The sequence below is a fragment of the Archocentrus centrarchus genome, chromosome 7 (assembly GCF_007364275.1).
Source record: "Archocentrus centrarchus isolate MPI-CPG fArcCen1 chromosome 7, fArcCen1, whole genome shotgun sequence".
Taxonomy (NCBI): Eukaryota; Metazoa; Chordata; class Actinopteri; order Cichliformes; family Cichlidae; genus Archocentrus; species Archocentrus centrarchus.
The window spans coordinates 35,334,495-35,347,187 of record NC_044352.1 but is presented as its reverse complement, the minus strand read 5'-3'; the positions used below and the strand labels follow the sequence as shown (position 1 = coordinate 35,347,187).

Genomic DNA, 12,693 nt, shown 5'->3' with positions numbered 1-12,693 from the left:
GGCTCGTGCTGGGGGTGCCGGCCTGCGGGGGGGGGGCTGCTCATTGCCTCTGGCTCTCTGGACTCTTGCCCTTTGGCTGTGGGGGCTCCGTCTAGGGTCTCCCTCCTTCCTCCTCTGGGGTGTGCACTTGGTTGCCATCAGGATGTGTGGCCTCAGGTCTTCTGAGCTCCTAGTGGGCTGTGGATGGCCTGGGTCCCCTGGGTCCTTTCCTATTTGCCTCTGGATCGCGGGGGGCATGGTTGCAGTTCTTACCTTCATTGAGTACATTCCATGACAGAGGTGCATACACACATTACTGCAAACAGCAAAATTGTGTGTATGCGTGTATATGTATATGCATTTGTATAGACATGTGAATGTGTGTATGTATGTATGTATATCTTCAGATTGCGAAAACAGCCAGACATGACAGGCTTAAAAAAAAAAAAAAAAAAAAAAAAAAAAACAGGAGGGGGCTTTCAGGGAATACTGTTAAGTCTTCAGTTTCTATGCCATATGTCAGGACAAGATCCAGAGTATGATTAAAGTGGTGGGTGGGCTCCTTTACATTTTGAGAGAAGCCAATTGAATCTAACAATAGATTAAATGCAGTGTTGAGGCTGTCATTCTCAGCATCTACATGGATGTTAAAATCACCCACTATAATTATTTTATCTGAACTGAGCACTAAATCAGATAAAAAGTCTGAGAAATCAGACAGAAACTCTGAGTAAGGACCAGGTGGACGATAGATAATAACAAATAAAACAGCTTTTTGATTTTCCCAATTAGGATGGACAAGAATAAGAGTCAGGCTTTCAAAAGAATGAAAACTTTGTCTGGGTCTTTGATTAATTAATAAGCTGGAATTGAAGATTGCAGCTACTCCTCCTCCTCGACCTGTGCTTCGAGCATTCTGACAGTTACTGTGACTCGGGGGTGTTGATTCATTTAAACTAACATATTCATCCTGCTGTAACCAGGTTTCTGTAAGGCACAATAAATCAATACGTTGATCAATTATTAAATCATTTACTAACTTGGAAGAGAGAGACCTAATGTTTAATAATCCACATTTAATTGTTTTATTCTTTGGTGCAGTTGATGAAGCTGTATTATTTATTGTTTTTGAATTTTTATGCTTAAATAGCTTTTTGCTGATTTTAGCTTTGTTTTTTGGTGGTCTGGGAGCAGGCACTGACTCTATGGGGATGGGGTTTTGGGGGGATGGCAGGAGGAGAGAAGCTGCAGAGAGGCGTGTAAGACTGCAACTCTGCTTCCTGGTCTCAACCCTGGGTAGTCAGGTTTTAGGAGGGTTAATAAATTTGGCCATATTTCTAGAAATGAGAGCTGCTCCATCCAAAGTGGGATGGATGCCGTCTCTCCTAACAAGACCAGGTTTTCCCCAGAAACTTTGCCAATTATCTATGAAGCCCACTTTCAGAAGGGTTTATCTCAAGTTAACAGAATCTCTGCCTATGTCTCAGGATTTATATTGTATGCAAAAAGAATGGTTGTCTTAACCTTATCATAATCCAAAGAGTCATCAACATCCATACATATGTGCTCTCTGCAAGCTACAGTACATGGTGACAAGCCAGTGCAATGGATTCAAAGGTAATCAAATGTTCAATATCATCCTCACCTATAAGTTTTTGTCATTTAGGCTCAAGGACATAAGACTGGCCTGGTGATGTGTTAATTGACATACTGGGAGCAGCTTAGGGAGGAGAGTCAACATTCAGAGGTGATGATCAGGTGGATCAGCTGCCTGACATTCAGACACTGGAGAGGCAGGGCCTGCACTTCTACCTGAAAAAGCTGGAACTGAGTTAGAACTGCTTTGAAACATTGTTTCTGCCCCTCATTCTCCTCTTTCTGTTTAGCTTGTCTGACTCAACTTGTCTTTCTGAACCCATCTCCTTGGATTTGCTTTCACACCCTTTCCTCCTCTCTGTATGGTTTATTAGGAACAGAAGAAAAACAGATCAAAAGAAAAAAAACAGTGCCTTTTTAACTGGCTGACTCCACTTCTGACGCCAACTATCATGGACCAGCAGCCAAGGATATATGGCTACAGGTGCAATTTCCAAAATGTGGGTTTTATTATACCCCCCAAAAAACAAAAATGATACCAAAAAGATGCAACAGATGGTTAAGTCCATTTGATGGCCTCTGCACTTAGACCAGCTCCACCCTCAGCCTCCTCAAACCAGGCTGGAGCAGCAGACAGGCAGCTCAAGAGAACAGGAAAAAATTATTGCTTCAACTTAAATAAGTCACTGACAAACCAGTGTAAACCAACTATATGCACCATTATTTAAAATGTGACACAGTGTCATAATGTATTAAAACAGATTAATTAAACTGTTTACTATATAACATCAATGACAGCAATGAGATGGGAGTGTCTGATTTTGAATTGTGGTTCAAGAGAATTATAAAAAATAAATAAATAAAAACAGCTAACTAATGAAACTGACCTTGGCAAAAATGATAGTACCCCTAATATTTTGTTGCACAACCTTTTGAGGCAATCACTGCAATCAAGTGATTTCTGTAGCTTTCGATGAGACCTGTCGACAGGTATTTTGGCCTCACTGCTCCAGCTGTCTCGGGTTTGAAGGCTTCAGACTCAGCTTACTCAACACCAGCAAACTCTTACATCAGAGAGGAGCTCACTGAAGGAGTTAGCTTTAAAAAAAACTCACTGTACAGGAGTCCGTGGAGAATTTGATCTCTAATTAGGAGCCAGAGTGATGTGCCTGAAACTGACAGCATGAACCCCACTGCAGGAAGAAGATCCTTTGAATCAGCTCAACACCTCTGGCTCATAATTCCCTTTAACTACATAGTTACCACTTTAATACATATTCAGAGTGCAGAGGCAGACTAGAACAAATATGGTTGATGTAAGAATGGAAAAAGTACTTGCTTTGTTTTAATCACACTAAAGTAATTATGACGTGAATAAGCAGATTAACATTACTCTGCTTATTCAAGTCTGTCACAGTCACAGTAAATAAGAGGAATGCCTCCCTGCAACAGTCTGTGACCTCTGTCAGTAGTGACATGAGAATTCATTTACTTATGCAAAGTTATTAATAATATACTCATATAATTCTCCACTACAAGTAAGAATCTGGGATTCAAAACCTACTTAAGTATATACTGATTAGGTATGACATTAAGATCACTGACAGGTGAAGTGAAATACTGATTATCTCTTCATCATGTACTGTAACCTGTTAGTGGGAGGGATATATCGGGAACAAGGCCTCAACGTTAATGCGTTGGAATCAGGAAAAATGGGCGTAAGGATGTGAGCGAGTTTGACAAGAGACAGGGCCTACATATGCAGAGATGTATAAAGTACTGGAGTAGAGAAGTGGAGTAGAAGTACAAGTACTATATAAAAAAATTGACTTGAGTAAAAGTTGAAGTGTTCTTTCAACACCATACTCAAGTAGAAGTACAGAAGTACTAAATTTTTTTGGTACTTAAGCATTGCACGTAGAAGTATTTCAAAAATTGCTACTCAATTGTACAAGTACAAGTAAAAGTACAAGTACTGTGTATATTAAAGAAAGGCAGTCAAAAGTTTGATTATCATTGTTTATATTATTTCAAACATTTGAAAGGCACAATGTATTTGGCTGAAGCTGGAGTACAATGATAAAAGGCCATACAAGTGTTTACAAAAAAACAAACACAAATAAAACATCTCAAAAGGCCAGAGGGGCAGTCCACAGAGCAGCTAAATAACAAACCTGGACAAGGTGTTCCTGGGACGTCATCCATCTCGATATCGGACAGTAAGCTGACGCGTTCTGTCCTCAATACTTGCAAGCAACAGCGCAAAAGGCGGAGACGAAGCCTGCGTTTTTTTTACAGGCTTGATCGCGCAAATCGCCCAATGATGAGCCAGCTTCATAAACCGTGACAGCGCCATCTACCGCTCTGGCATTGATACTATGACTTGGGGATGATTAATAACGTTTTCATAATAGTAACGAGTAACGATTCAGCACGTGAAAAATGTATCGGAGTAAAAGTATTAAATTAATCAAAAATATATAGTGGAGTAAAAGTGAAAGTAGGGGAAAAAATATATACTCCAATAAAGTACAGATACTGCATTTTAGTACTTAAGTACAGTACTTAAGTAGTTGTACTTCGTTACTATACATCTCTGTACATATGTGACCAGAAATCCCCTCTGAACCCTACGCAGTAATCCCAATCCCTGCGGGCTGCATTTACCCAAACTGTAGTTGAGAGGTGCATGTAGGGTTACGGCGTACAGCAGGGGTCATCAACTACATTTGTCCAAGGGCCGGAATTTATATCAGCAGACCCTGTGAGGGCCAGATGGTCGCATAAAGTAAAATTAAATTAATATTATATCCTAAGTAATATGTTATCATTTGATATATCAATTTTCCTTTAAAATTTATACTGTTTTTAACAAAGTGATGTGAAAGTCTTGCACTTACTCTGTTATGTTGACAGTTGTTATGAAGACACCATAATTGTGTGCAGTTGTGCTCATTAGAGATATTATGCGCACAGAAAGTTTATCTCTGCATTATCTACTTTTCAGAAGGTTTTTTTTTGTTGTAGATTTTTTAAAATTAATATTTAATTAATGAAGAGTTCAGATACAAAAATTAAATCTGCCTGGACACTTTTTTTTTTAAACAGATTTTTTTTTTTTTAATCTGGATCTTATGGTAAATTTTAGTAATTTCATTTCATGGGCAATGGTGAGGTGCCTTTTATTTTTCAAAAATGTGAATATAGTAATTTATCTACTTTTTAATAAATATTTTGTTTTGAGGCAAAACCAGCAAAATCTTTGTCCGTCCTCTGCCCAGTGTAAATGAAGGCAAAAGGCCCAAATATCAGATTTTGGTAGAAAGATTTCAACATAGATTCACACAGTACAACTCCAATGGCTCAAAATGGCAGCACATTTATTTGAACAATAGCAGATACTAGGCCGCGGGGTTTATATTCAAAAGTTCACGAAAGACATCAATACAAATGGTTCTTTTTGTAACACCCACCCTCAAACATGGTTCTTAGTTTGGCGTTATTCACAGACCAAACAATTTTGGGGAGACTTTTTATTGATCATTTCTTCAAAGATTTTGTTTTATGCTGGGAAAATGTTGTCTTTGGTTTTTATAATTATGCTAAGAAAGAAGGTAAATGGTACTACTTAATAAACCTGATTTTGTTTTTGGCAAAATTCTTTATTTATAAAGTAAATTCAATAATAAAACCCCTTGTTTTTTAGTATTCAGAAAGGATATGGAGCATTATTTTGAATTGCTTGTTGATTCAACAAATCCAAAGGCTATCAAAACTTTAAATTTGTGTTCCACTCATAACTTTTTCTGTTTCCAATGTTTTTCATTAGAAGCACAGCACAAAAGTATAATGGCCACATTAATGCTTAGACTTTCCAAAAAAAAAAAAAGCAATAACTTTTTATTTCATGTAGATAATCCGGGCTCACTTGGATCATTTGTCTGTTTTTGTTTTCTTGTATACTGTTAACTGTATACTCGTATTTGTGAAACTCAATAAAGTCTAGGCGGTGACAACCGAGGGACGGACGCATGCAGCGGGCGCCAGTTGACGTGCCTGCCATAGGCGTACGGTTCAGAGGGGATTACCGTTACGTATGTAGACACGCTGCCTTAGACTCCGCCCCCTGGCCTCAGTTAAAAGTGGCGGCCTCGCTGAGGTTCTGATTGTCTTGACCTTATTAAGGCGGGACTTCCTGCCTGTTAAAACAAACAAACAAATAAACAACAAAACTGGGGTCAGCTTTCTTACCTGAGAAATCAGGTACAGGTAGGTAACTGATTTGCTCCCTGTAGATTAGGCTGCTTCACTGCAGTTTGTTGGTGTGACATCATCTTTTCTTTGTTTGCCTCGTTAGCTGGCTTTTTAGCTATGGCTCCGCAGTGTTAATGCTACTCTTTTCTTCGCTAGTCAAGCACAGTAAAATATTTTCTTTTAATATTTTCTGAACAGGCCCAACTCTTGTTATTTTGGTGCTTCAGGTGAAATTAGGATTTGGTGCCCCCCCCCAATGCTGTGCAGAAGGATTTTTTTTCCTGCTTAGAGGAAGAGGTGTTGGAAGGGTTGTATTAAAGTCTCCCCCCAAAATTAATTGTTTTCTGTCCAAACCTGTGGTCTGAGTCATTCACAAATGATTAATTTATCACTTTTGGGGGAAAAAAGTCTTCCCACATGACAGTAACTTGTGTAATAGTAGCAACTTCACCCCTTTGGTCACAGTTAAGGAAATTGGAAATAAAATCTTCTGCCTACATAATCATTTTAGGTAGATGTCAGAAAATGAATATCACAGTACAATATATAATTATAGAAAGTGTAGGCAGTGAATGAAGGGTTAAAATGCAAAATTACTTGTTCTGTAGTTGCAAACCTTCCCCATCAATGTGTCTGTACACATCTTCTCACCAGGGACACGGCTGTGAGAGAGTCGAACCTAAGACACTTGCAAGTCTGAATATGTACACCTGCACATAAACAGTGTCTTTTACATGCATGCTGGTATGTCTGTCTTGTATTAGCGGTGATGGTAGCTGCAGTGTTGGAGAGAAACTCAGTTTACTGAAGAAAACCTACCAGTAAATGTTTGAAGTTCAGCCTGTTCCTCATCTCAGGGTTCACAGACTCAGTTTTCACTAAGCATGCTTTCTAAATCCCATCTTCTGACAGTGGTGCTTAAAGTGTTGTTAATTTTACCAGGCTGACATAAGTGGGATGGACTCTCCATTAAGTACTGAGACAAAGTCTACCACCAGAGAGTGCACATGGCTTGCCAGCAACACCGAATTCTTTAACAGCCTGAGAAAACAGGTGGGTGTGTAAGAATATAAACGACTGTACAGTTGTTACAGTGCCATACAGCGTGACTGTGGGCATTCCCCTGTCTTGACACCTGAGGTTTACGGGGGTCTAGCTAGCAGTTGATTGCCTGGCGCTGCACCGGGCTGAGAATTTCCGCTGTTGGTTATCAGAACAGATCACTTGTCCAGTAGCAAGGAAGACCTCCTAAAGTTAAATCAAGATAGTACTTTTTTTTTTTTCTTGCTCAGTGCTTGTGATGAAGGTGAATTCATAAGATTAATGATCATCTGCAGCACTCCTCTGGTAGCATTTGCAGCGCCATCGTTCAGTTTCATTTTACCCAGGGTTCTAGCCAGCGGTTGATCGCCCAGCACTGCGCCATGCTGAGGTCCTCAGGCTGAGAATTTCACCGGTTCAGAACTGTTCTGTCACATAAGTTACAATGTGGGCGGATGCTCCGTGTACACCACCCCATCACCGATACCAGACTAATTATTTTATTTTTCCTCTGGCTAGATTGCTGCACTATAGTATTATTTCACCACCGGGCACGGCCAGTTTCGTTCACAATGTGGACGCTTGATTCTGTGGGGCCAAATGGCGCCCAGCGTGAAATCGAGGGGGAAGTAGAGAAAAAGGAGCTCAAAGGATAATTTTGGGCTTCCCATTAAACATAAAATCCTAGGAGCTTGTCTTGTTGTCTTCGTAGAGTCACAAGGATAACACACTGAAGTGCTGCTTAAGGAACATTTATTAACAATAGCTGTGTCTTACTTTCAGAGGATCGTAACACAGGCTAGATCCATGCTCCCTAACATCAAGTCACATGGTCCAAGCAGATTCAGGTGCCTTAAATGACCTGTAGGACCAACCATTATCACAGAATATTACATACATAATATCCAGCTGTTAACCGTTACTGAATTAGCCACCTGGCACAGCAGTTAGCATTAGCAAGCTAATGCTAATTCGTTCCCCACTCCCCCAACACACGTGTACGGGGCTGAAAATTATTTCTGGCTAGAACCCTGTTACCATCTTACTGCTTTTTTTCCCTCCTTCATTTAGAGATCTGCTAATGTGTTTGAGCACAGCCTACTCCAATCAATCAATCAATCAATCCATTTTTGTGATGAGTCAAATGATGTGTCAGATGTTGCTATGTTGACTTTGTGGCTGTAGAGCAGGTCACCAAGGTGTTTGTGTGATCCCTGGCTGCTCCACACCTGTTCCTGAAGCCCCAAGTGTCCATTGGCATGTGAATGTTAGATAGGAAGCACTTAGGTGTAGAAAGTGTGTGTTGGTGAATGAGGCACGTTTAAAGCGCTTTGAGTGCTCAAGTAGAAAAGCACCCTCTGAGAAAAAGTTCATTTTGATGACTGTGTGTTTTTCTCCAGGGCATCTTCTGTGATGTGACCCTGGTGGTCCAGGGAAAATACTTTCCTGCACACAGAATAGTGCTAGCTGCAGCCAGCCATGTCTTCAGACTTATGTTCACCAGTAAGTGTGACACAAAAGGACACACACTGATATTCTGTGCTTTAAGACTTCATTACAAAATTGTCTCTAGAGAAACTCCAGAGAGCACCCGTTGGGTCCAGCAAAATGGAAAAAGAATCATGTGATCTTTTTATTTTTCATTTAAATGAACTTTAAATCACTTTTAAAGAATGTGTGATAAGTTGAAAAATCCATCCATCCATCCACTTATCCTGTTCAGGGTCGCGGGGGGGCTGGAGCCTATCGCAGCTGTAATAGGGCGAGAGGCAGGGTGACCTGAACAGGTCGCCAGCCTGTCATAGGGCCAACACAGAAAGACGAACAACCTTTCACACTCACTTTCACACTCTCATTCACACCTATGGGCAATTTAGAGTAGCCAATGAACCTAACCCCAGTAAGTGCATGTCTTTGGAATGTGGGAGGAAACCGGAGTACCCGGAGGAAACCCACGCAAGCACGGGGAGAACATGCAAACTCCACACAGAGAGAGGGAGAGGCCTGGCCAAGGTGGAATCGAACCCAGGCCTTCCAGATGGTATTCTATCTGTGAGGCAGCAGTGCTAACCACTGCGCCACCGTGCTGCCCAAGTTGAAAAATAATGGTCAATAATCGATTAAAATTTTGGCCAAACTAATGTTAACAGTAAGGCCAACAAAATTCTGAAGTCCTAAATATATTTTAGCATAATGAAAAGGATTGCACTTGGATCATTCAGGCTACAACCCCAAAAGTACGATGTTTGATTTCAGCCAAGATGACTAATTTCCAAATTATTTATGGTAATGAATGCAGATGTTCTTAACTGAAAATATTTTCTCACTTCCAGCCAAAATGAAGGAGTCGGTGTGTCCTGAGGTGGAGCTCAGGAGTGTTGAGCCTGAGATCATTGAGCTGTTGCTTGAATACATTTATACATCACAGTAAGTGTAGCTTCTGCTAAGCAGAGCAGTATACTACAAAGCAAGCTGAATGCAACCAGGTTTCTTTGTTAGCTGGCTTGACAAAAGCTAAAACCACAGTTTTTGATGACAGGTGTCACAGTAGCATCTGGCAGCTTTCTCTGTTAAGCTGGCTTTCTGCTACAGGCTCTGCGCACACTCATAAAGTGTAACAGGAGTCTTATGACTCCTCAGCTGCACAGAATGATGTCTCAGTGCTGCCTGCTCCAGTCAGAAATGATCTGATGGTAAAATGGTAATTAAAAGAGCATTAAAAAATAACAGTAAAATGTAACACAGTTGCAAATAAAACAAGATTAATGCTACAGAGGATCTGTTGGTTTGACACACAGAGTAGGAGCATTTAACTTATTTTAATGCGGTTTTGTTTCTAATGTGATGGCTGCACACTTGAATAATGAAACTTTAATAATGGATACCCCCCCCCCCCCCCCCCCCCCCCCCAAAAAAAAAAAAAAAAAAGTATTCATGCAAGTTTTAATCACCAGCATAATAAATGCAAATTCCAGTGACAGTGTGATGCCCAGTATGCACTGCTGTAACTTTACAGCTGGGCTTCATTGAGTAGTTTTTAGTAAGGTGTGGCTTAAAACGTTGCATATGTAACATTTCCCATTTTGTGCATTTCTTCATGCTGTAAATAAAAGAATCAGTGAAAACATACAGTACCAGTCAGAAGTCTGGACGGGCATGTGTCCACACTTCTCACTGGTACTGTAGTGTTTCCAAAACCCTCAGTTTAACTGCTCCATTAATCTGGCTTTGTAGTACACTCCTCAGTCCCTGATCAGGGCTCATGTTTATTTTTTGTGTGTGTGCGTGCATGCGTGTCAGAATTTCAGTAGACAGGAATAATGTCCAGTTACTGCTGAATGTGGCCAACCAGTACCAGATTGAGCCGGTGAAGACGCTGTGTGGGAAGTTCATTAATGGACAGATTGATGCAACAAACTGCCTGGGTAACAACAGAAACGCAGATGCATACCTGCCCATATGGACTTCTTTATGACTGATTCCTGTTCTTTGCTCTTGGAAGGTATTTCAGCCCTTGCAGACTACATGAACTGTCCAGAGCTTCAGATGGCAGCAGAGGAGTTTGTCCAGCTCCACTTTGTTGACGTCTGCAGACTGGATGAATTTCTGCAACTGGACATTGCACAACTCACACATCTGCTGCATCAGGACAAACTTTCTGTCTGCTCTGAGACGCAGGTACCGAGGTTATTCAAAATCAACAAACTTTTTTTTGTGTGTGTGTGTTAACTGAAATGAAATAAAAATGAAAACTGTACCTGATATTTAACCGAAGCAAGCAAACCCACTGTGGAAAGCCTTTGTTCCCATGTCGACGTATTCAGGTCTATGATGCTGCAGTGCGCTGGTTGAAGTACAACATCTCTAACAGACAACAGCATGTTGCGGAGGTTTTGAGATGTGTTCGCCTACCTCTGGTCTCCAAAACCTTCCTTTCAGAGACTGTAAAGACTGAGCCACTCTTCAAGGACAACCCAGACTGTCTCCAGATGATCACATGTGAGTAGGAAGGAGAGGAAAACAAGAATGCACTGAAATTGTGGTTGACATTCTCAGCTAAATTATCTGCATCATGCACCATTATGGAACTAAAAACTTTTAGTTCATCAATTCAGGTCCAAGTTTGTGGTTACTTCATACAGGTCTAACATGATATTGTAGATAATTGGGTTTCAAGTTAAATTCCAGGGTTTTGTTGGCAACAGACAGCTGAACTGAGGCAGTAAAAACAAAGCATGTAGCACGGTGCTCTGGCAGTCAGAGGAGAACGGGCTTTTTGGGAGGCAGGTGGTGAAGAGAGATGCTGCAGCCTTTTACAACATGAAGGAAGAAACTTTATTTTATTCAATTTACAGTGCTTAACAAACTTATTAGATCACCCACCACTCAATGTAAGGTTTATGCCACAACTGCCCTAAATTAACAGTTTCGTAATTACAGAAAAAATTATTTATTTTAGTAATGGTTAATCTATTAGTATGCTCAAGCTCTTTAATCAAAAATATTTATAATGCTAAAATATAATTGTTATCCATGAATTTTCAAATTTACAGTTTTACAAAAAAGCATTTAAAAAAAATAAATAAAAATAAAACCCACCCTGTGTGCAGTCTTTGTTTCAAGCTCGAGTCTGCTCTCAGAGGTCTCGGAGCTGAGGGTCCTACGCAGTATGTTAGCTGTTCCTAGCACTGTGCTGGACAGAGATCTCGGATGTTGTTCCTGGAATCCCCGGAAGTCACTCCCCTAGATTGGGGTCACTGCCCGAATGTTCCAATTACCACGGGGACCACTGCCTTCACCTTCCACATCCTCTCTAGCTCTTCTCTGAGCCTTCTGTTTGTAATTAAGCTTCTCGTGTTCCTGCTTCCTGATGTTACTATAGCTTGTTATTGGTTATGGCGTTCCATGTATGTCCTGCCTGCTAGCATCGTGCACCCTGCTGTTATGTGCTGGATTGTCTCAGGGGCATCTCTGCACAGCCTGCACCTGGAGTCTTGCCTGGTGTGGAAGGCCCCAGCCTCTACTGATGTTGTTCTCAAAGCTTGTTCCTGTGCTGCCATGATTAGTACCTCTGTGCTATCTTTTCAGCCCAGCTTTGTTCAGCCATCGGTAGGATTTTTTGATATCAGCCACTTCTTCTGCTGGTGGTACATGCTGTGCAGGGGCCTATCCTTCCATGATGGGTCCATGAGTACATCTTTCTGATCTACTCATGGATCTGTGTTTCATCCTGGATAGTGCATCTGACACTCACCAATCCTCAACCTCCCTTCTGTGTAGCGAACAGTCTCAGGATGCTGGATTTGGGATGAAACCCTCCGGCATGGTAAGGAGCTTTCTTGTCTTGATGTTTCCTCCTTTGGCCAGTTTGTTATCCCAAGAGGATATCTGACTGGCAGGGTGTAGGTGTTGATTGCCAGATCATGTTCTTCCCATTCAGCTGACTCCTCAGGCCTTACACTCTGAAGGTATTTTAGTAGTTGCAGTTTCCCATTTTCCTCTTGACCTCATGGTTCCCAGCCTGTGGGATTCCATTCTGTAGTCGTTATCTGTATCCAATATTGTTGTTGATGTGGCTGAGGGGGGTTCAGGCTGCATCTACTTGGTAAATCCTGCCCTTGATGGTGACTTGTACAATTAGCTTCAGTTGGTCTCTATACTCGGATATCTACCTCTTTAAGTGGTTAGCCAATGCGCTATCTAGAGTATAAAATTGTTTTGGACTGACTCTAATCCGGTAGGGGGGATTTTAAAGTAACTTATTTTAGCTTCTGTTTGATATCTGTTAATAGGCAGCCAGAGCGGCATCTATATATGTTTATG

General features: G+C 41.0%; 1 protein-coding gene across 1 annotated transcript; it reads left to right on the top strand.

The window, feature by feature from the left end:
• Nucleotides 1–5,701: 5,701 nt before the first annotated feature.
• On the top strand, nucleotides 5,702–10,895 carry LOC115783761 (kelch-like protein 7). The gene is made up of 7 exons (XM_030734743.1): nucleotides 5,702–5,844; nucleotides 6,772–6,882; nucleotides 8,271–8,373; nucleotides 9,204–9,297; nucleotides 10,171–10,295; nucleotides 10,373–10,548; nucleotides 10,695–10,895. Exons 2-7 carry the CDS (start codon nucleotides 6,787–6,789, stop codon nucleotides 10,875–10,877), a joined length of 777 nt encoding a protein of 258 aa, XP_030590603.1. The 5' UTR covers nucleotides 5,702–5,844; nucleotides 6,772–6,786; the 3' UTR covers nucleotides 10,878–10,895.
• Nucleotides 10,896–12,693: the final 1,798 nt, after the last annotated feature.